The following is a 25,492-nucleotide window of genomic DNA, read 5'->3' on the forward strand; positions in this document are numbered from 1 at the left end:
TGCTCTTTAGCATTATTTGAGACCTTGAGAGACAGCAATTACTCTGAAAACCTCAACTGTAAACTCGATGCAGATTGGTAGGCTTAAATTCTGTCAAGCAAACCGATGAAAATAAAAAAGCAAGTACATGTTCACAACTAGGTACTGTAACTCACCTTTTGAGGATTCCTAGCCATGCGTATGTCGAGAGCATATTCTGCCCAGTTTTGGTAACCAAGCAGGCGAGCCAACTTCTGCCTCAGATCTAGCTATACATAATTACCACAATCAACAACACCAATACATGCGATCAGTACTTTCTATCTTGTGATTCAGCATTTGACCACAGAAGACATAAGTAGTGAGAGGACACGCGCAGCAGCTTTGGTTGTTGGGGGGATGGGGACATAGTGACAAAAGAAAATCCTTAAGCAGCAGGATGCGCAGAAACTTTATTTGCTCCCCACACCAATCTTGTATTTAGAGACAAGCTGACTGTAATGAATTAGTTGAGACAACAAATAGTTCAAGGCCAACAAGCAACATTTGGCTTCTAATTCTCCAACTTCCCCACCTCATCAATCACGTAAAGTCATATTAGCTGCAAAAAAGATCAACCAAACACCATATACTAGAAGCTTGTGCCATGCTACATCCACCTAAAATAAAAGTTATGTATCTTCAACTGCCTTATATTCAGAAAACCATCATGCTAAAAGCTTGTGCCATGCTACATCCACCTAAAATAAAAGTTATGTATCTTCAACTGCCTTATATTCAGAAAACCATCACGCTAAAAGCATGTTGCAGAAAAAACCTCTTCAGCATAGGAAACACATTTTTGTGCTGCTTACACAAGTTTGATTATAAACCAAGGATAGAATTTAAATCCATGCCCGTAGTGTAAAGAGGAAGTAGATAAGACACTGAACCCAGATATCACTTGGTTTCTAATTCTTGAGGTCCCTGCCAGCCTTTCTGAGGAAACTTGTGCTAGAAAGCAGTCAACCAGAGCTATAGAATAGGAAAACCTGCACCAGGCTAACACACACACTCTTAAGGCATCTATCTAGAACAATCAAATGAATGCAATCTATGTTTCAACTGTCCCATGTAACTATAAAACTTTTGGTATTCATAGTAACCAACAGCCTTGTTTCAAAAAATCATCACATTGGTGATACTGAAACGTTTGAAGGATCCTGTTCTCTATGAAGATGTTTCCTGTTTCAAATCTTTCATTAAAGTTTAAAATGAAATTTGATAATGAACAGAGCTTTATCTGTCCCACAACTAATAAGTTCACCATGTAAACTCTAAGAATGCACATTAAGTGGACACCAAATCAGTAGCAAACTCTTAGTTATGAGCATTATGTAAGCACTAAGACAATACAAACTCTTGGTTAATGAGCGTTATTAATGCCAAGAAGACAGTCTTAGAGAGGGCAACAGCTTTTGGTATCAGGACAGCAGCTTCCACAACAGTCATGGGAGTTGGAATTATTGGGCCCTGCGTGAGTTGAATTGTCCAAGAGAAAGGGAGACTTGCTAATTGTCTCGACTGTCCTAAGTGATTGATAATGTGGCTAGGAAGCCCATACCAAGTGATAAAGGGCATCAATAGGCAGCCCATGAGATGGCCAAAGTCAGTCCATGGTATGGGTTGATAAATCTAGGAAACTACCAGTTGACTTCAATGGGCACATAAGACAACTAAAGGTCTCTTATTTACATACACTCACCAATGTACAAAAAAAGCACTTCAATATACTTTGTGGTAGTATGGAATACTAGATTCCATGCAATGGCCAAACCACACTAGTAGAATTGGTCATAGTGGCCATTAAAGTGACCTAGTATTAATGCACTAGGAACACTTTAGGGTTAGGGCAACTCAGTGCTAACATTATTCATAGAACTCAAGGCCCTATTCTACACATTATTCATAGAACTCAAGGCCCTATTCTACACCTTATTGTGTGACTATCACTCTTGGACCCTTGGTCCGTAGGTCAGCATTGTGAGGTGTAACTGGGTTTAGAGTAAATTTACAAGCCCGGGACCCGAGGAAATCACGCGATATCAAAGGCAAAAGTTGTTGTAACACTAGGGAAGTGGCATTTAATGGTACCTAATGCTAATCTGATGGTCAAAGATGGCGCAGAGACACTCGGAAATGGAAGTTGCCTAGCCAATTTAATTATTGGCCAATCGGATTCTTCTTCAGGGCACCGAAATAATTCTTAGATTAACTTTCAGTATTTAAAGACTGAAAATTAATATTTAAGTATGGATAATGCTGGAAAAACCATTTGGAAAGGCTGCCACTTGTCAAAAATGCCCATGCAAGACTGAGAAACGCCTTTAGAGGCTGGAGAGAGGCATTTTTAGTGTATTCAGTCTATGAGAGAGAGGGAGGAGATGTTGCGAGTCTGATTTGCAGCCATTGGAGGATCTTTTAAGGCAGCCAGGGGTAGGAGAAGACCAATCAACAGTAAGTGACAACATCTACATGCTATTGAGATAGGGCAACACCAGTAAATGCCTCATTTTCTTCAGCTCTTTGCATCTACAAGCTGTTGAGACAGAGGGGCAGCAATAAATGACAGATTTTCTTCAGTTCTTCACGAAGAAAGTCTAAATTTTCTCTCTCCTCAGCATTCTCTCTCATCTCCCAGCCTTTCTACAACCTTGCTCCAAAGATTACAACATTGAGATCACCAGAGGCTGAGAATTTCAAAGTTCTTTGCTGTAAACCCTAATCTACAACAAAAATTAGGGTTTAGCAACAGCCTCGGGAAGTGTGCCAGAAATTGGAAGCTCCGAGACTTGGATTCAATAGAGCTGAAGCTGTTTTTAGCCTATTTAAGTGTAGGGATCAGCAAGTAATTGAATTTGGGGCATTTTTCCATCTCCATCAAAGCAGGTGAAGGCCAATTGATTACCCGAATCAAGGGGCAAATTGGATTAAAGACTTGCTAGTCATTTTGAATAGCAAGGGAGTGTGCATTTCAGTTTTGTGAATTTGATAATTGCTGTAAATAGTGCTTAATCATGTTATTTACCACCCTATCCGAGGAGGAAGGCTGGTTACGTGGTTTCATTGCTAGCATACCACTCAATCCCTTGATTTGGTGGGCTCGAGGCACTTGATTGCAAGCCAAAGCTTTGTGCTAATGCTGATTTTTAATCTCACCTAAGAAATTACAGCAATATGTCTTCATACAGTGAGATGGACTCAAGCAATGATGATGCCTCTCAGTATGAACATTCACATGGGAATGAAGGAAATGCAATGCCTGACCTTGGATAAGGCTCAGACCATGGACAGCAAGCTAAAAATGTTGTTGTTGGGCAAGATGCACGGCCTTCAAGGCATAAGGAGGCTGATGACCAGCAAAGTGAAAAGGAATTTGATAACCAGTTCAAGAATTAAATGAGGACAACAGCAAATCTCTTTGCTGAATTGGCAAAGGATCCTCGGGACAGCAAGATGCTCTGAAGATAATGCCAAACCCTTTAATTGAAGCCCCCAAAGATGCTAATGAAATAAAATAGTTGGTACCTATGGGGTCAGCAATGCAAATGCAAGGCCATCACGGAAGTGCCAATACAATGGATTTTGGATAGCCGGGCATGCATATTATGATGGGGCAGCTACAATATTTTGGTGGAAGCACAATTTTTCATGCTATGGTTGGACAAGGACCACATACGGGCCATCACGGAAGTGCCAATACAATGGATTTTGGATAGCCGGGCATGCATATTATGATGGGGCAGCTACGATATTTTGGTGGAAGCACAATTTTTCATGCTATGGTTGGACAAGGACCACATACGGGAATGTATGGCACAAATCCCTATGGTATGCAGCAACCAATGCAATGTGTGCAAGGCCCAATGTATTCGAGTATGGCTGGAAATATGCAAAACCCTATGTATAGCAATATTGGCTTGATGCCTGAAGCACAAAGTAGCATGTTTGGTATTGTATCTGCACCCTCAAATACTTATGGGGCTCAAGGAATGAATGCTGGTCATGCGTGAATGTTGAAGGAAAACATGACTTCAAATCCTGTGCTTGTGTTGCCCGATCTAAGGAAGTCATTCATAGTTCAATGTGATGCTTGTGGTAACAGCATTGGGGCTATTCTTATACACGACTGCAAAGTTGTGGCTTACGAGAGTCGAATTCTCCACGGTGTAGAAAAGAATTGTAGGTCTATGAGAAAGAGCTCTTGGCTGTAATTCGTGCACTGTCTATGTGGAAACATTATTTGTTGGGGGCTGATTTTACAGTGCAGAAGACAGACCATCAAACTTGACAAACTTGTCAAAGAAGCATATGAGATGAGCAAATTTTCTCTCTATGTTTCATTTTCAGATTATACATAATGATGGTGAAAAGAATGTTGTGCCTGATGCACTATCACGTAAGCGTAAGCCACACATTTCAACCGTTAGCATAGTTTATCACATTGAGTTGAATGCCATGAAATAGCAATATGCTGTTGATTCGGACTTTGATAATATTTATGATCAGCCTTGCAATGGCCAAAGGTATGGACACTTTGTGCTAAGAGATGGATTTCTGATGATGCATGGAGAACTGTCACAAAGTAGTTAAGGCCTAGAGTTATCACTGAAAGTCATGCTTCTCTGTATCATAGTTGTCAGGTACGAAAAGTACGGTACGGTACGATAAGATACGCTACTAAATGGTACCTTAAGATTTTATAAGGTACGGACGATATTAGTACAAAAAAAAAATTAACTTCATTATTTTGAACTATAGATGATAGAACAGATGTTAGGAGTCTAAATAGCAATGCTATTGGAGTATATAAGATGAATACTTGAGGGTAATACGCCAAAACCTCTATGGCATATGCCGCATGCGCAACATGCACTACTGTAAAATATTACACGGCGCAGCGAACAGAATCTGAGAAAGAGATAGAGAGTACACAACAGATAAGAGGAGAATCAGTAAATTCTTTAACTTCAAACAACTGATACAAAGATGGCTCTGTCCACCCGTGCGCTTCCACTGAGTGAAGCTTAGATGGCGATCTAGACAGAAGATAGGTGAAGAGTTTAAGGCTAGCTGGAACAACAACTCTGACTGGGTGAAAGATTAGTGTCAGATGGCTGCGAAGGGGTTTAGCTTTTATAGCTCGCGAAGGTCGTTAGGTCGGCCTGCTGACCGACCTACCATATGAGCCTCCACTAGTCGGCCAGGGAATATTCCAGGGAATATTCCCTTTACCATCGGGCCGGGGGCGCTGCCCCCGGACCCCCGCCAGGGGGGCCGCTGGCCCCCCTGGGACCCCCCAGCCAGGGGCCGCTTCCGCGGCCCCCGGACCCCACAATAGGGGCCCCTTTTAACTCCCTTACCACGCAACTCAATGCAATGTGCCTCGAGTTGCTACCAGCTTAACCACTCCGTCTAACCCAAAGATTAGACCCACAACAGTCACCTCTTTTGCCATCCGGTCACATAGACCTCATCTGATATACAAGTCAGGACTCAACCAATGTCCGGGCTCACATTTGGCTTCTCCTCATAATGGGGGCCTTACAACTTTGAGCACCATGGATCATTGGTAGCACCTAATGAGGGTGGGGCATTGATCATATCTAACACCCCCCCTCAATGTCCACCCATAGGTGAACTATCTCCTCGGCCCAATGCCGAGTCTCTGAAGATGAACTTGAAGCAGATCCTTCGTAAGTGCTTTGGTGAAGATATCTGCTCCATTCTCCTCTGTTGGACAGTAGACCAATTCCACTATCCCATCCTCCATCAAATCACGCACATAGTGATACTGGATCTCTATATGTTTGGTGCGTGCATGAAACACTGGATTTTTGGCAATGGCGATGCAACTCTGATTGTCACATCTCAGCACAGTTGGTTCTTCATCCTGCACTCCCATATGCCATAGAATCCTTCTCAACCATACGGCCTCACATGCAGCAAAACAAGCTGCCTTGTACTCTGCTTCGGTAGAAGACAATGCCACTGTTGGTTGCTTCTTACTAATCCAAGAGAAAATTCCTGAACCCAAAGAGAAACAATAACCAGAAACTGACTTCCTGGAATCAATGTCTCCTGCCCAATCTGAGTCACAGTTCCCCACAAGAGAAGTTCCGAAACTGTATGTGATACCATAGTCAAGAGTTTTCTTCAAGTATCTGAGCACCCGCATCCCAGCCTTCCAATGACTCTCATGAGGTTTGTTTGAGAACCTGCTCAAAACACCAACAGCAAAACTGATATCTGGTCTGGTGTTACACAAGTAGATTAGACTGCCGACCAACCTCCTATACCTCCCAATGTCTGCTAGTGCTGATGTATCCTCAACGGATAACTTTACATTCACCTCCATAGGTGTAGCTATCTCCTTGCACTCGGTCATACCAAATGCCTTCAAGATCTCCCATGCATACTTCTTCTGAGAGATGAAGATCTTTCCTGGCTCTTGCCAGACTTCAATCCCCAAACAATAGTGCAGCAAGCCCAAGTCTGTCATTTCAAACTCAAAACTCAAAGCCTTTCGAGTTTGGTTGATCATATCTTCATAGTCACCTGTAATAAGAAGGTCGTCCACATATAGGACAATCACTACAGACTTTTTACCATCCCTGTAAACATACAAGTTAGCATCTGAGGCACATCTTTTGAAGTTTAGGTTTAAAAAGAACCTATCTATCCGCTGGTACCATGCTCTGGGGGCTTGTTTCAGCCCATACAATGCCTTCTTCAGTTTACACACTTTGTTCTCAGAATGGGGGGCCTCAAACCCTGGTGGCTGAGCCACGTACACCTCCTCCTTGAGGTCACCATTTAAGAACGCTGACTTAACATCCATTTGGTACACTGGCCACTTCTTGTGGGCAGCCACTGCAAGTACCGTGCGAATAGTGGTCATTCTGGCAGTTGGGGCAAATGACTCTTGAAAATCAAACCCTTCAACTTGTGAAAATCCTTGGGCAACCAGTCTAGCTTTGTACTTTTCTAAGGTACCATCAGCCTTGTACTTTACCTTCCAGATCCACTTGGTGCCAATAATCTTCCGCTTTGCTGGCCGATCCACTAGCTCCCAAGTGTCATTCTTCATTATGCTGTCATACTCCGCCTGCATAGCAGCCTTCCATGATGGATCTGCAAGTGCTTCTTCTAAGTCAGTTGGCTCCTTTACTTCTCTCATAATCTCAACCATCAAGGCCATGTTGACTATGTGAGCAGAAGCCCTCCTTTGCTCCTCTATTCTCTGAGACCTCCTTGGTCCGTCTGCCTTCTCCTCAACAGATGCAGGCATAGGATTATTGTGGTCATAGAGCTGCTTCACCCAGCGCGGCAATGGCTTTTCCGGTGGGGTGATGTCAGGTTGGTGAACTTTTTCCTCATCATCTGAAGATGATGCTTCCTCCTCCTTAAGGATAGGGATAGCTCTCGGGACAGGTTCATAGTGGACTACTTCTTCGCTTGATGATAAAGTGGAAGACCTTGCCTTCTCCTCCTCCACTGTATGCGGCTCCTCCTTGAACACCACATCACGGCTCGCGATGATCTTCTTTGCCTCTTGGTCATATAACTTGTAAGCCTTCTGCTCATCACTATAACCCAAGAAGATACATTTTCTGCTTTTTGGTTGTAACTTGTTTCTCTTCTCATCTGGAACATGTGCATAACATTCACATCCAAAAATTCTGAAATGTGAAACAGATGGTTTATTACCAGTGTAAGCCTCATGAGGTGTTTTTCCCTTGAGAGCCTTTGTGTAGCTCCGATTTAGAATGTAGACTGCAGTATTAACAGCTTCAGCCCAAAAATGGTTAGGCAATCCCTTGCCCTTTAGCATGCATCTTGCCATCTCCACAATGGTACGATTCCTGCGTTCCACAACACCATTCTGCTGAGGTGTGTGAGGCGTCGTCAATCGACGCTTGATCCCTTTGCTCTTGCAAAAGCCTTCAAACTCCTTTGAGTTGAACTCACCACCACCATCTGTTCTAAATTTCTTCACACTTTTCCCTGTTTCATTCTCAACAAGTATTAGCCATTCTTTAAACTTACCAAAAGCTTGAGCCTTATCACGAAGGAAGTACACCCACATCTTCCTACTGTAGTCGTCGACAATCAACATAAAATAAGAAGATCCCCCCAAGGCCTGTGTAGGCATCTTACCACACAAGTCAGCATGCACCAACTCTAGAGGAGCATGTGCTCTATTCTTGCTTTCTTGTGGAAATGCCTTTCTCTGTTGCTTGCCCATCATACAAGCTTCACATGGTTCCTTCAATTCAGTTATTGTAGGTAGGTGAGCAACCATACCTTGCTTTTGCATCTCCTTCAATACTGCAAATCCGATGTGTCCAAACCTTTCATGCCAAAGCTTACTTGTGCCCACTCCAGCGGTGGCTGTAAGAGCACTTAGCTCATACAGGTTGTTTCTCCTTTCTCCTTTGCCAACAATTGTGCCAGCACTATCAATAATTTCTGCACCTGTCTTCTTGAACCTTACTTCATGACCAAGATCAGTTATGGCAGCAACTGATAAGAGATTTCTTCTGATTTCGGGAACATACAACACATTTGAAAGCTTTTTGACTTCACCATTTGCAGCAACAAAAGAAATAGTACCTGTGCCCGCAGCAGGGCATTTAGCATCATTTCCAACCGTCACAGTGATGGATTCTTGTAGAGGCTGCATAGAACTGTATAGACCTTTCTTGTTGGTCATGTGACGGGAGGCCCCACTATCCAACACCCAAGAGTCAGTGGTAGATTCTTCTTGCGCCGAGGAGCACACTTCCTCAATGGTCGCCATGAATAATTCCAACTCTGCTTCAGCCGTATTGGCTGTCTCTTTCCCTTTAGTTTTAAGGGTACCATTCTTTTCATCTGCCTTCTTGACACGACAATCTGCAATTGCATGTCCTTTCTTCTTACAGTAGAAGCACTCTCCTTGAAACTTCTTCTTGCCGCCCTTTTTCTTTTTGTCACCATCATTTTTGGTGGAGGAAACACCTTTGCCTTTTGCATTGGCAGAGAATGCAGCATCTCCATTGTTGCTTCCTTCTCGGGCTTTCAGCCTCAACTCCTCCTCCATTAATAATGCACAAAACTCCTCAAAAGTCAAAGCTTGAGGTCTCACCTGAGTATTAAGGGCAGTTACTAGTCCATCAAACTTTTGTGGACAAATCCGAAGACACCTCCGAGCTAGCTCTTCGCTAGTCTTTTGTATCCCAGCGCCAGCCATCTGGTCGCGCAGATTCTTAATCCGAGTGATGAATGCTTCAACCGTCTCTCCTTCAGCAAACTTCTCCGCTGCTAGTTGATTCTCCAAGTTTTGAATCCTTGTTTGGTTTCGTGTTTCATACTGACTCCTTAGTACATTCCAAGCCTCTGACGCTTTGGTTGTATGCTGAATCAGAGTCAAAACACTGTCAGAACAGCTTGTAACTAAGGCACACAATGCATCTGCATTCCTTCGTTTCCAAGCTCGTAGAAGATCTGCATTCGGAGGAATCATCACACTAGGATTTGATGGGTCGGGGGTAGGCTGTGGTTCTGCGTCAGTCCCCAGCACAGTCTCCAGAAGCTCATAAGAATCAAGGATAGTTGTAATTTTGAACTTCCACAAGGTGTAGTTTGTACCATCTAACTTGCCTTCGCTGAAGGTTGGTGGACGAATCCTCAGTGTTTGAATAGCCGGTACAGCAGCACCACCTCCTGCACCGCTTCCTGATGCGCCAGAACTGCTTCCCGGAGTCGACATCGTTTCTCTTTGCTGTTGAAGCCTTTGCCTCTTGCACGCTCTCCGATCTCTAGAGCCCCCTGGGCTCTGATACCATGTAAAATATTACACGGCGCAGCGAACAGAATCTGAGAAAGAGATAGAGAGTACACAACAGATAAGAGGAGAATCAGTAAATTCTTTAACTTCAAACAACTGATACAAAGATGGCTCTGTCCACCCGTGCGCTTCCACTGAGTGAAGCTTAGATGGCGATCTAGACAGAAGATAGGTGAAGAGTTTAAGGCTAGCTGGAACAACAACTCTGACTGGGTGAAAGATTAGTGTCAGATGGCTGCGAAGGGGTTTAGCTTTTATAGCTCGCGAAGGTCGTTAGGTCGGCCTGCTGACCGACCTACCATATGAGCCTCCACTAGTCGGCCAGGGAATATTCCAAGGAATATTCCCTTTACCATCGGGCCGGGGGCGCTGCCCCCGGACCCCCGCCAGGGGGGCCGCTGGCCCCCCTGGGACCCCCCAGCCAGGGGCCGCTTCCGCGGCCCCCGGACCCCACAATAGGGGCCCCTTTTAACTCCCTTACCACGCAACTCAATGCAATGTGCCTCGAGTTGCTACCAGCTTAACCACTCCGTCTAACCCAAAGATTAGACCCACAACAGTCACCTCTTTTGCCATCCGGTCACATAGACCTCATCTGATATACAAGTCAGGACTCAACCAATGTCCGGGCTCACATTTGGCTTCTCCTCATAATGGGGGCCTTACAACTTTGAGCACCATGGATCATTGGTAGCACCTAATGAGGGTGGGGCATTGATCATATCTAACAACTACAACTTACAAGTACATACATAGGAGTGGATACATCATACATGAATGATCATACAAATAAGAGGCATGTATACTTGAGAGAGAGAAGGTTGAGAGAGAGGGAGAGGAGAGAGAGAGAGAGAGAGAGAGAGAGAGAGAGATAAAATGACATGAGATGCTTTATTAACGTCTACAAGAGGCCAAAATGACCTGTGAGACCAACAGTTACCAAACAAACCACCACAGGTTTTGGCAAAAGATTTATGAATTTTGTTATGGTTTTGTTTGGCATTGCTAAAGCTAAAGTAGCTACGGATGGTACATTCACTAATTTGTGTACTCTCAGAAGGTACATTAGGCCAAGCTATCCTCTGGCCTAGTTTTATTAGCAATGTGTACTAATGCTTTGGGTTGGGTGGTGCAAAATGAGCTGTGAACAAAGGTAAAATCAATAGGATTAAGCTACTTGATGATTCTCAAATGGTGCTGAATTTATTTATTGATGACACTAACATATTGTGAAAAATGATGGGACACCAATTAGAAACGTTTGGAACTGCTTGAATACCTTATGTATGGCATTTGGCTCTAGGATAAATCATAACAAAACATGTATGAGAAGTCTAATCAAGCTTCCACCCCCCTTTCTTGGTTGATCGATCAAGGCTACAAAATCACCACCACCACCACAACAACAACAGTCAACAACCCAAACCACCACCAACAACAACCATGCAAGAAAAAAAAACTGCTTGTTTTTTTGTACGAATTTGTACAGTACAGTACGGTACGAACCGTATAGTACGAACCAGTTCGTACTACGTACAAGTGCAACTATGCTCTGTATACAGCACACAGAGGTATTGATACCATGGTCAAGGTAGTGGAGTATTTTTTTATTGGCTAGCTTTGAGGCATGATGTAGAACAATTTGCTAAGGCATGCATCGCATGCCAAAAGGTAAAGCATGATAGACAAAAGATGTCGGGTTTGTTGCAGCCCTTGGCTATTCCAAATAGGCCTTGGCAAAGCATTGCAATGGACTTTATTTTTTAGCTTCCTGAGACACCTACACGGAATGATGGAATATGGACTATCATTTGCAGGTTTAGCAAACAAGCCCATTTCATTCCGCTGAGGAAGAAAATACACGCTCATCATAGGGCACAATTGTTTTTGCAACACATCTTTAAGTATCATGGTATGCCAAAGTCAACATTTGTGATCGAGGCCCCGGATGACTAGTTTATTTTGGAAGGGCTTGTTTGAGAATATGGATACTACACTGAAATTCGCATCATCCTTCCATGCGCAGATAGATGGTCAGTCAAGGGAAGCAAATTCCACAGTGTTAGATCTTTTGAGGTGCTATGTTTCAAACCACAAGACACAATGGAAGCAGTATTTGCCCTTGGTTGAGTTTGCTTACAACAACACAATGCATAGTTCTATGGACAAAGCTCCATTTGAGGTTGTTGAGGGTGGCAAGAAGGCACCACCTATTCTACAAACTAAGGATAAGATCTTTAAGGCTGATCGTTATGTGGAAAACTTGGATGCAGCCTATGCAAAGATAAAATATGCACTTCAAAGATCGCAAGAAAAGCAAAAGAGGGCAGATGATTGCCACGAACGTTCTTTGCAATTTGAAGAGGGTGATTATGTATTGTTGCGTTTTGAAAAGGCAAGGCTGAAAAAGATGAAAGGAAGAGAAAGATTGTATCCGAAGTTATGAGATACTATGGGCCCTTCCAAGCACGTGCGCCTGTTAGGACCTGACGCTGGTCACCCCTGTCGCCAACGCTCAGTGCTTCCTCGTTGGTCCTTCGCTGGACCTACCGCAAGCTACCTGCGTGTTGCCTGAGCTAGGAGTCTGCAACTGTCTTCAGCATGACCTGTTCACGAGCTGCCTGTACTATCAGTTGCCCTTAGTCTCAGGAAACGTGCAGAACCTTGTGCTCTGAAACTAGTTGTTGAGAGTGTGCAACAGCTAGAGAAGTGAGCAAGTGAGTGAGAGTGATAGGGAGAGAGAGAGAGAGAGAGAGAGAGAGAGAGTACAATACGATTTTGAGTGTACCAACAATGTGTTGGTACACAAAGAATAAAATGTATTTATACTTAGGGCACGTAAGGGTGCATTCACATGTACAATTGAATAATACCCTACAGAGGTGAATAAAAGGACCTTTACACCCCAACAGTATGCTGAATACCATATTGTTGGGACAACACTCGTGCATTATCCCTAAAAACAGCCAATGCTTCCATCCCTCCAAAATAGGACCCTCGAGCTAAAAGAAGCAATCAATTGCTGAATACATTCCAAAAACTGATTTTAAAGTAGAAAAGATTGGCTGAAATGAAGAGGCAAACGAGCAAGGAAAGCCTTAAAGGCATGAACAGGTTTGTGGGTCAATTCCAAAACCAAAGGATAGTGGTCTAACAAGACATGCTGTCGCTCCATCCACATATCAATGACTGCAAGAAGAAAAGAATCACTCTGACAAATGTAGATCCTATCAAGTCTAGCCCAGGTGTTTGGATGCTGAAGAGAATGATAAGTATATCCAGGCTGTGAAGGATGCATCCAAGATCACATGTCTTGTTTCAAAGACACAACTGCCAGAGCATCCAAAGCATGTCGCTCAAGACCATCCATGACCGAGAGCAGTAAAGTCGCCTGATCCACAAATACACATGCATTAAAATCAACCATCACAAAGCCTTGACGAGAGCCATGGCAAGGCAATGCAGGTCATCCCAAAGTTGATGACGTTCCAGAGCAATAGAAGGAGCATACACGTCCACTAGCCACAAAACCTCTCCCTCATATAGGATTTCCAGTACCAGAAATCTGTTACGAGGGTCCTGAGAAACCAAAGATGGTTGCAGGGAAGATTTGACAACCAACATAACTCTAAATTTATGTGGAGCTCGACCACTAAAGAAAACTGTATAATCCTTATATACATAAGAAAATCCTGCCAAAGCATGTTGTTTATGCTTCACAACATTAAAAACATCCCAATTTCTAGCTAACACAACTGATACTACTTACTACCCGAAGAAATGCCTCTAACATTCCATAAAGCAAGTCTCATGATAAATCACAGAAAAGAAAACTACTGAATCACCACTTTCCCTTTCCTTTTAACATCAATGGCTTTAGCAGCCTGAAATCTCTCCATCTCACTTCGGATCACATCTACAAGATCTGCCCTCTGCAAACTATCAATCGAAGCATGAGTAGGAAACTACTATTGCTGAGAACGGAAAAAATCCCGAGGAGACACAAGCCTCCCACGCACGTCAAAGCATAAAGCAGAATCAAAAGCCCATTTATCCTCCGCACAAGAAGACATGAAGATTGAGGATTTCGTATAAAACCCCTTATCTTTGCATTGAAAAGTCTGAGTGATAGGATGCAGAGCTAGGTGGGCAGAAGTCAAACGAGAATCCTTTCTAGCATTATATCTAACCATAGTGACCCAAGAATCATCCTAAGGAGGCAAGTTCCGACCAACCGAAAGCCATGCACATTCAATACCACCTTGGAAAACATCCGTCTTTCCATCATCATATCCATGCTGGACAAGAGGCATAAGATCAGCTTCTGGTTGCTGAACCATCTGCTAGGGATGATGCTCTTGCATATCCATGTCAAGATCCACAGGACATTGCAAAAGCTCAAGGCTTCTATCACATTCTGAAATGAAATGGCCCGATTGGCCACATCTAAAACAGTGTCCAAGAAATGTGCCCCATTTCAGCTCATAAACCAAAGTTTGCAAGGCAGGAACCTCAAAACGAATTTTGGTCAGGCAAGGTTTCCTTGTATTCCAAAGCATACGGGCCATGTTCCTATTGCACGAGACCAACCGAGGCTCCACCAACACCTCACCAAGTGTTTTCAAAACCGAAGGAAGAAGTCGCCAAAGATGTGCACGAAAATCAACCACCTCCACCCAAATTGGACATGCTTGCCAAAGTACCTCCTAAAACTCAACCATAGGCTTCCATGGGACGATATGTACTAGCCAACCATCCATGGACAAAGAAATACGTTGCAGAATGTGAGCACGCACTTTTGGGGAACGAAAAAGGACCTCAAAAAACCTCCTCACTCCATCATAGATCTCTTCAACAAGAGGGGCCTGCACTTGCCCTGAAGCATCATCTTGACACACCTCAACACTGACAAGCATGGACTCAGCCAAGCACAAATCCTAGTAATCAAAGGAGTCCTTCCCTTAAAGTAAAAGATGGCTGCCCTCTCATGGAAAGCAGCAATCCGCTATAAGACGAGGTCAGTTCCCATGACAGCAACCACATGATCCCCTCCCGGTAAAGAGCTCTCTGTACCCTTCATCGGAATGAACATAATCCGACATAAGATTGTTGACAATGGCCAGCACAAACTGAAGAGACCCATCAGTCTGTGTACATGAAGCATGAACATCTCTCTCTCTCTCTCTCTCTCTCTCTCTCTCTCTCTCTCTCTCTCTCTCTCTCTCTCTCTCTCTGTAAAAGGTAATTGTATTAATTACGAAAAAAAATACAAGTTTACTTGATTACAAGATACATGATGACACTAAGCCATCATGTGTAAAGGCTCCAATACCAAACTACAAAAGAGTTACACAAGTCATGACAAAGCCGCGGAGAAAATTGCCATATGCCAAGGAAGTAAGTCCTCCCGAGGGAGTAAGCCCGAGTGCCGAATGAGATCTATCTGCCAATGCAAGAGACCTTTAAGCCTCACAATATGTGCCGGGATATTAGAGGCTGAATCAAAAAGAAAGGCATTCCGAGTGGTCCAATTTGTCAGAAGTGGAGCAGCGGTGGAAGCATAAACATGTGCTGAAATAAACTGCTGAAACACAAGACAAAAAGAGAAAAGAAAAGAACACGATACAGATGAGAACTCAGATGTATGCACGGGAAATGGAATCCATATATCTGAACACAAGACAGTCGCATACAACAGTGAGTCACTGGCTGCGTGGGCACTGGCACTGGCTCTGGCTCTAGCTCCTCTCTCCACAGAGTCTGCAGATGGTGAAGATGATGATACTGACTGAGAAGGAGCACTGAGTATAAATAGGCTGAAAAAGTGGGGAGCAATAATGCTGGTCGGACAGCATTAATGCTGGCCGACTGGTGCATAAAATGCTCGACTGGCATAAAATGCCACACCAGAAAAAACCTAAAATACCTAATAAAAATGCCCAGCCCAGATCAAGTTCAGACTCACACACGAGCTGACAAAAACTCTGCTAACACAATTGTGCCAGCATCCCCAGTATCTAAGAAAATGAAACAAGATCTTCATATGCGGCTGTGCCGGTGCGGGGTATTTTGGTCGTACAAAAACCCAATCCAAAGGGCTTAGCGAGAAGCCAACCACTGCGCACCAAACCATTGACAAGAGCGACCAGATATTCTTAGCGAGAGGGCACGAAATAAATCGATGACGGGCCGATTCAACAGTAGTGGTGCAAAAGAAGCAGTGGCCATTAGAGATTCGACACTTGGAAAGGGCTGAAGCAAGCGGAAGGCCACCAATCATCACCCTCCAAAGAAAGACGTTGCATTTGAAAGGTGTCTTGTTCAACCAGCCCTCCATCACAGTTGTCTTCCACCATGACTGAGATTTCCGCAATCCCCATACAGTATTAGCTTTAGTAACCAACCATTGATAATCTTTAATCAGAAGATGATAGACCTGGTTAGCTGAGGCCTTTCCCAAATTCAACTGACCCGCAAGGTCCCAGTCCTGCCAAGGACAATCCAAAGCAAGGGCAGGAAAGGGTTGCCTACTCTGGAGCACTGACAAAAGCTGTTCCCATAAATCACGGTATCCACGGGGGATTCTGAAAAGCCTCCTGGCTGTTCGAAAGGATATGAAGACGTTGCGACTGGCAAGGGTGGCATCTGTAACTGAAGTCAAGCCCAAACGTGCTATCCGGTTAAATTTTGGTCTGAGCTCATGTTTGCCTTCCCAAGAAAGTAGTCGCAAAACTGCCAACAATTCCAGTTGAAAAGAGTTAGCATGTAAGTGGTCCTCCGTTGGATGCCAACGCGCCTTCTGGAGAACCAATTTCCAGGAGCACACCAAATGAACAAGCAGGGATGAGGAAGGAGTAGAAAACCGCGAGTCTACATTAAGAACATGCCACCACGAGCTCCGAATTTGTGTATTACCATGCCGAAGCCCGTGATCCTCAAGAAAATAACGAGCTATAAGGACCCACGGGTGCTGATCCACGCACATGGCATGAAAAAGAGACCAACGAAGTGTCAGCATATGAGTTTCAGCATCCAAAATAGCCCCACCACCCATGCGTTTGGGGGTACATGTATGCAACCAATAAATCCATGAAATACCTGGCTGCAAGGAATCCTTCTTCCATAACATGAAACGAATGTGCCGAGTGAGCGCATTCAAAGTAGTAGTAGTCCAAGGCAGCAATGGCAAGAAATATGTGAGCATCGGCAACATAATGGTCTGAGCCACCTTGAGACGAACATGGAAGGGCCAAGCCTGCGACCTCCAATACAGAAACTTAGCTGCCAGTTTCTGTGAAATCCAGTCGAGAAGTTGTTTTGGCCGAACATCAACACCCAAAGGGTACCCAAGATGCCTGACAATGGAACCGCGGGGAACAACCTGACCCTGCCAACCCAACGACTATAAATCAGACTCTGTGCAACTGAGAATGGCCGATTTGAAAGCATTGATATGAAGACCAGAAGCATGACCAAAGAGCGTCCAAACATCTAATGCTTTGCGAAGATTGTCCTTGTCAGCACGCAGAATCATAAAGTTGTCATCAGCCAAAGATTGAGTAATGAAGTGCTGTCCAAAAGAAAGGGACAATCCAACCAACTGAGTAGAAGCTGCCATGGAAGATAACATGGAAAGAACCGGATGAGTCGCAAGGGCAAAGAAGAGAGGACTCAAAGGGCAACCTTGTCTCACAGAGCGTGCAAGGACAAATGGCTCGGTGACACCACCATTTAGCATAACTCGCGAAGAAGCCGCAGAACTAATGGTGTAGATCAAGTGGGACATCCGAGTATCAAAGCCCATAGTAGACATAAGTTGTGCAATAAAAGACCAGTCTAAATAATCAAAAGCCTTCTCCAGATCCAATTGAATCAAAACCACTTGCTGATTCGAGTGCCTTGCATAGTCGATAGCCATTTGCACATTTAAGATATTGTGCAGAATGTTTCGGCCCTTAATGAAGCCATATTGAAGCGGATGCACAATGGCCGGAAGATGCTTGTGGAGCCGATTCGCCATCACTTTGGAAAAGATTTTATACATCGAACCCATTAAAGAAATTGGCCTCCAATGTTTCAACATTGACGGCGAAGGTACTTTAGGAAGCAACTTAATAAGACCTTCTTTCCATGAGGAAGGCATGAACCCCGTTTCCCAAACCTGCTGAAACATAGCCGTCAATGGTTTCACCAGTTGGGTAGCAGAAGTCTCAAAGAATTCATTGGTGAGACCATCGCAACCGGGACTTTTATCCTTGGGCAGGTGTAACAGAATATCAATAACCTCTGCCTCATAAATATCTGTCTCCAACGTAGTTTGCATATCAAATGGAACCTGATTGCGGACCAAATCATAGAAAATTGCCTCTACACTAGCGGATACACTATGCCTTTCATGTGAGCTTGTTGAGGCCTTTTTATGGTGATGTGCCTAAGGATGTATCTGCTGAAATTCAGTCCAATGTAGAGGAGCTGAATAAGACATTGGTATCTGAGCAAATTTTGGCACATAAAGAAAAAAGGTCAAAGGTAAAGCTTTCATAAGCTATTGGGTGAAGTTTCACAACTGTTCACCAATGGATGCTAAATGGATGGAAGAGGATGACTTGGCAGACCATCCTCAGTTATTGCAACTTTACCATGATGCCTTTTAGTTAGAGCCGACTTTGGATCGGGCTCTTTCATGTTCAGCAGGGCAAGGGTCCAGAGTACCACCTAATACTCAAGGGGGAGATAGCACTTCCACTCCTCCAGGAATGGACAGCTCTCGTGTATAGTGGATCTTGGATGTATTCAATATGCATCCAAGGTACTGTGCTGACAGTATGTCTGCCATGGGGTCACTATTCAGTGTACTAGTCACTGTGGTATGTATCCAGATGAATATGGTTTTCATTGCAGCTCTGAAACTGTACATTGCATCAAGTTATGATCATGAGAGAGTAATTACCGAGTGCTAGTTTTCAGTGTATGATCATTAGTTTCAGTGGTATTCAGCTGATTCTATGGACAGCAGCATGTGTATTGAATGCCATTGACAATTCTACCATGGTTTCGGCTCGATTTATGCTTTACTATGGTTGTGTAGTCAGCAATGTTGAGAAACAAGAGTTTGGGATGCATCTGATGAGTTTTTGGCAACAGTTCTGGACTATTGTTGAGCTTTATGCTATGTTTATGCTGGCTGGAAATTTTCAGCAAATGGTGGGCATATGAGATAGTTAGCCAACAGTGGCCAATGTTGTGTTGACTATGATGCCTTGTGAAAATTCCAGTTCAGTATTGTTTACTGTGATACATTACAGTGCAATCGAGGACGATTGCAAGGATTTCAAGGGGGTGGTCTGTCACGAGGACGTGAAAATTTGATGATTTGCTTATGTTTAATTGGCATCTAATTAAAGGATTAATCAAATGTGCAATTAAAAGATGCACATGTGAGGTGCAAGCTACTTTTTCACAGTTGAAGGCCGTAGGACCCCGTGAAAAAGATGGGTGTCAAAGGCAAAAGTTGTGACAAGTTACACTTGTTAGATTCTAGGTGAATTTTGGTGTCAATTTGCCCCTTGGACCATTAATTGGCCATCAAGTGTAAGTGGTGACACTAGGGACTAGGCATTAATTAATGGATTCATGCTTGTCCAAGGGTCAATTAATGCATGGGACTACTTTGGGTTGCAAATGGTCTAGCCAATTAATTTTTGGATGGGCAAGGTCAATTTTCTGGGCATGGATTAAGGGCTGAATTAATTTTTGGAATTAATTAATTTTGAAAATTAATTAAATGACTGGAAATTACTGAAAATGGATTAAGAAAGCTGCCACTTGGCAAAACTTTCCCATGCAAGTGGAGGAAAGGCTAAATAGGGCTGAAGGGAGAGGGAAATCTCGTTTTTTTTCATTTTGGAGCTGTTGAAAAGAGGTGTTGGACTGTTGATGCCAGCTTTTGGGGCCATTTCCCAGCCATTGGAGACCATTTTGGTGATGGAGATTGCATATTCTTGACCTTGGGAAGCTGGCATTTGTTGCTGATGCACTTTCTCCTGAAGATCACAGTCTCTGATGCTCCTATTATTGTTGGTGCATCCGTTTGGGGCTGGTACAACAGGGCAGCAGCTAATTTTGATCAGTTCTTCGCGACAAATCTCAGAATTTTCTCTCTCTACAACATTCTCTCATCTCCTTCGGCCTATGCTCAGCCATTCTCAGCCATTTGGAGGAGATTTCAGCCATTTTTGGTGGGCTAATCTATAATTTCTGCAGTAAACCCTAATTTACAGCAGAAATTAGGGTTTAGTAGCCACCTTGGGATCTGTGCCAGAGATTGAAAACTCAAGGGACTGAAGTCAAAAGCTGATAATTGAAGATTATCAAGGGAATTCAAGAGCCAGCCCATCCCAAATTGATTTGGGGCAGCATTTGGCCAGCCAAGGGTCAAATTGGAAAAGAAATCCTGGGTGAATCAAGGGGCAAATGACCCAAAAGGCTTGCTGGTCATTTATGACAGCAAGAGCAATTGGTTAGCAGGAGGAGATTGAAGAATCTCAAGTTGTACTTCTTCCAATTGAATGAAAGCTAAAGAAATACTGCAAGGAGCGCCAATTTTGGGGCCAACAGGGAGTCTACTGTCCAAAAAAATGTTATGGTAAAGTGTGTATTTCATTTTATGTGCATTTATTTATTGCTGTAATTAACTCTTAAATCAGGTTATCACCACCCATTCCAAGAAGGAAGGCTAGTTTCACACGCTGCAGGAGAGAGAAAACAGCAAACGCAAGCTGCAGGAGAGAGAAAGACTAAAAACACAGGAAAAACCAGTAATAGCAATCAGTATGCTGAAATCAGCTCCTAGCAGTGTGTGGTAGGTTGGAAACAGGCACCAGACTGTTATAGACAGCAATGGCCAGCTTGGACCGCGATGTCCTCCGCGTCCGGGGTGTGGGCAGCAAGCTGAAATACCTAAAATCTGCAAAAAGGATATTATTTTCTGAATGGAGAGTGATCAGCAATAGCCACTCTCCTGTAAACAGCTACAAACTGTAGGTGGAAGGCTGGAAACAGGCGCCAGACTGTAGATGACAGCAAGGGACAGTTGAGACTGCGATGTCCTCTGTGAAAGGGGTGTGGGTAGCAAGCTGAAAACCTATAAAACGAGATTTTGATGCAACGGAAGAAGAAGAGAAGTGGATACCGAACCCGCCACCGGTCTTTGCCGTCACTAGAGTGGAGGATCTTTGCCACTGTTTGAGCACATCCAACTCTAATACCATGTCAAAAGATGACGTACCAGCAAGACAGTAGGGTTTACCGATAGGAACACAGAGTGAGCTCGACAAACATGGAGAAGAGAAGAGAAAAGATAAGAAACTCAAATGAATGGAATGATGAAGTTCTGAATCATGAAGTGAATATGATACAAGGGAACAAGGGTGTTGAAGCACAAGGAAGATGATGAAGGCAGCCACGAACCACGAACCGCAATGTCCTCCTAAAGGGGTGTGAAGGTAGTGAAGAAGCTAGAGAGAAGAGGTGACCGACTCAATGAATCAACCGTAAAGAATGAGTGAGAGTGATAGGCACAGTCAGTCTAGGGTGGCGCCCCTTTTTGGGGCTGCAAACGCAAAAACGCAAACTACGGGTGAAGGGTGAAGGGTGAAGGGTGAAGGGTGAAGGGTTTCTTAACAAGAGAGAGACAAACAAATAGAGAAATAATACTTCCCCCTCTTATTCGTCATGAGATGCTAAAAGGTAGGCCATAATGAGGGTAGGATCAAGCAGACGGCACATCAAGCAAGTCGGAAGAGAGAAAGAGGGAGAATATGCTTCTTCTTTTATCCTTGTCCCCTTTCCTTCCTTAGGTAGATAGATGAGTTCCACCAGATCCTACCCTCAAATATGGTCGTGGTATAGTGTGGTGTGATTTGGTTGTTTTGGGGTTGTTGGGTTTTGAGTGACAACAAAACGGGTGTGGAAACGGTGAGGAGGAGAAAGGGATAGGAGGGGATGGCCAAGCAAACAGTAGAAATCATGCTATGCATCCACACATTAATCAAGTACATATCAACTGCAAAAAACAACCAGATCCTAAAGATTCAAAAGTTTATCAAATTGAAATACCTACAATTATATTTTCTACCTGCATTATAATTTGCTACACTACGCTATGAAAAAATATCCTACCTTTCTCTTACCACTTTTTCTAGTATAGGCACGTTCTCCTTCACACATCTTTGATACCGAGCAGCAGCAACAATAGACCTGGTTGCCCTAACCTGCGTTTATATAAAATTATGTCAGGAAAATAAAAGGATGATGATGTTTTAAATGTTCACAAGATGTATATGACTAAACTATGCATAGAATGCTAATTCTTTGGATAATACAGAAAAAATGCTCAATCAGTTAACCAACCTGCATTGACGTGTTTCAAGTTTATACTTTGTCTTAAAATGTTGTAAGGGTCAAGTTACAAGTTCGGAGCCAAACCTTTCTGCTTGTGTAGTCTCAAATGCCTCAATGCTATTACTATGCATAGACTGCTAATTCTTTGGATAATTCAGAAAAATTACTCAATCAGTTAACCCAACCTGCATTGACAAGTTTCAAGTTTATACTTTGTCTTAAAATGTTGTAAGGGTCAAGTTACAAGTTCGGAGTCAAACCTTTCTGCTTGTGTGGAGTCTCAAATGCCTCTAAAGCTATAACACCACCTTGCTTTAGAAAGGTGCACAACCATTTCAGCCCTTAATGCTTGCTACTGTTGCACTTGTTTAGCACCTACCCTCTTCCCATCTCAAACCCCTTTCCCCTCCTCATTTCATGGCCTCACTGCCTCAGCCTCCCACCTTGCTCCTTTGCTTATCAGCACCTCCCCCTCTTTCCTCCACCACGGCCGTCTTTCCTCCAGTCCATCACAGGCCCTACTCCCAAAAGGTGTCCTGGCCCAAGAATCCCTCACCTGTCTACCTTTTTGCCTATGATCTGCTTTTAGTCCGTGAAGCCTATGATCTGCTTTTAGTCCATCTTCACGAATTCTAGCATGTTTCAGCTCCTCGTGCTGTATATCTTCATAACTTAGCTCTTCTTTCCTAACATTGCTATCTTTCTACAATCTTCACTGCATTTCTGTTTCCTGTTCTTCCTAAATCCCTCAAATCCTCTACCGGAACCTGACTACCTGAAGTTTTGGACTTTGCTGCAAAGATCTAAATTCCTGAACTTCTGCATTCACTTGCAAGAACCTGAGTTTCTGATATCTGAATGCCATATACCCACATAAATACCCTCCACATCAATTTCAAAGATTGGTGTAACTGTAGGGTTGGCTTCAAGAAACTGCTCCTCCTCATCATCCAACACCTCAACTGCCAAATTAATTGTTTGGGCTATAACTGATCAACATTTCTCATTCAAAGGGATCTTACTAGTTGTATACAACCTGTTGCCCTATCATCACCTTTCTTATCAACCTCCACTCAGCAGTAAAACCTCCTTGCCACTCTTCTCTCTTCAAAGTGGTTTTCCTCTCCCCCTTCAGAAGGCAACTTCTGCTTGTAGGTCTCACTTCATGCACACACCATGGCAACATGTCCTCTTAACATCGCCGCATCCCATTCCTGACCAATTCCTCAACCTTGCTGTAATACTTAACAAGGAAAATCTCTGGAAATTGTGAGCCATGAAGAGGAATACTCTGCCTGTAATCTTCATTAAGATTGTGGTACACTCACCCTAATGCATTTTTGCTTCAAGGTTGGCTTCAATTAATCACAGAGGTTGCATTGTTTCAGAGGGGTATATTCATGGTAAGAGTCACCTCCTCTAATGCAGCCAGAGGGCTGAGCAAGCTGATTAACAGCTGGATATGGGTAATAGTAAAAGTTGCATTAGCTCCTGAAAGTACCCTGAAATCTATGGACACTGTGCAGCTGATGGCATGGACAAGGGCATGGACCATGTACAAGCTGCATTGCATACACTGGCCTATTTGAAGGTTCTGTGATTTAGCTTTACAGCAGTCATCAGCCATTTAAGCTCCACTACAAAGCATGTAGCTCAGAAATGGACCCAACATTTCTCTACCATGCTTATTGCATTAGAACTTAATTCTCTTACATATCCTTCGCACTTTAATTGTTAGCTGTTTTGAAAGAGCTTGTGCAATTTTGTCAGTATTTGTAAAGTTTGTAGTATGTAACCTTGTTATCTTAAACACTTACATCTACAAAATTGGGATGTCTCTCCATCAATTCACACCAAAAGTGCCTTTTTCATCATTACTGATTTTCACCAATGATAATCTTTTCAGATTTGCAATATGCAGACCATCAAGCGTAGACACATGTATATGTATTATTTCATTTGTGAATGTAAATTGATACTGAGGCAGCGAAGTCATGATATCATCAGCATCCTTTAAGTGTCATAATACCATCAGCATTCTGATGTGTCAAAAAACCATCAACATTCTCAAGTTCCATAATATCATAAGCATTCCTAAGTGCGCTTTCTGCTTGTCTAAATCGACAGAAAAGGTGTACATACTTACTATCATGTCCATCTTTAAGAATAAATCTAACCTTGCATTGTTCCATAATTGGCAGGTAATGTGATGGCTTCAGGGAAACTTTCAACATGCCACCCTCACTTGCATCCAAACTCTGCAATCACAGAGGATCTACTGTTAAAATTTCAGAACGAAATATTGAAGTGCTCAATTGAGAGACCCACAAATTGTCAATGCCTGGTCTCAGAAGTACAATCTATATCACACACTTACATATAAACCACAGAATGACATTTTATGAGAAGATAAATGTGACATTGTCACCTTAATAAAATCAGGATGCATGCCAGCTAGATCTTCTGCAGAAAACATGAGGACACTGTCATCCTCATTCACATTGTTCTGGAACATGGTGCAAAGTTCTCCTATTCTTGTCTTCAACCTCTCTACTTCATCCCTGATTTCAGACCTCAAATTCAGGCCTTGTCTCTCAAAATCTCTGACCTGTCAGGATACCTTGAAAGTTTTCACATGCTCCAAATTAACATTATTGGGGATTCATACTTGAAATTATGACTCAAAGTTACATGCTTTGTGATTATTTAGAGAGCAAAACATGCACATCAACGCACATCATGACACCATATTCCAATCAACATATGACTTAATCTGAATGGTAAACCCTCACTATTTGAGGCTATGAAAAGAGCATTATCTTTTTCAATTGGAAAATGGGACACGTGTCCTGCATACACTGCGCACTCTTATAACTTGAGATTGTAATCACATCAGCAAAGACATCAATATAGAAGGAGCTTCACACACCTGCCATGTTCACAGCTGACTAGACTCTCAATACTCCCCAATAAAATAAATTTACAACAGACGAATTTTGATTGCGTCTCTGACAAACCTCAGGCAGTGTTGCCACTCTCACATCACTCATTTAGATAATTAGGTTTGCATTGTGCAATAGGCAACAAGAGCCCATAATTCGCACAACAGAAACCCTCATCATACTATACATGAGTTTTCATCACCAACTTGCAAAGATGCAGAAAGCCAAGACATAATGTTCTACTGTGAGTTTCCAGGAAAGGGAATGCATGATGACCAAGTGCCCATAATGATCAGTC

General features: G+C 43.2%; 1 protein-coding gene across 3 annotated transcripts in view; it reads right to left on the reverse strand.

Annotated features, from left to right (window-relative positions):
- Nucleotides 1–25,492, reverse strand: part of LOC148022917 (Zincin-like metalloproteases family protein) — a 127,509-nt gene that overhangs the window by 60,508 nt on the left and 41,509 nt on the right. For all 3 annotated transcript variants that reach the window (XM_087695853.1, XM_087695855.1, XM_087695854.1), the window contains 4 exons: nt 24,681–24,860; nt 24,430–24,510; nt 22,042–22,122; nt 156–248 (listed from right to left, as the gene is read on the reverse strand). In XM_087695853.1, the coding sequence (XP_087551979.1) occupies nt 156–248; nt 22,042–22,122; nt 24,430–24,510; nt 24,681–24,860 (435 nt within the window). The remainder of the gene's footprint in view (nt 1–155; nt 249–22,041; nt 22,123–24,429; nt 24,511–24,680; nt 24,861–25,492) is intronic.

The sequence above is a fragment of the Lygodium microphyllum genome, chromosome 16, assembly GCF_053477565.2.
Source record: "Lygodium microphyllum isolate KBCC chromosome 16, Lygodium_microphyllum_v1.1.10, whole genome shotgun sequence".
Taxonomy (NCBI): Eukaryota; Viridiplantae; Streptophyta; class Polypodiopsida; order Schizaeales; family Lygodiaceae; genus Lygodium; species Lygodium microphyllum.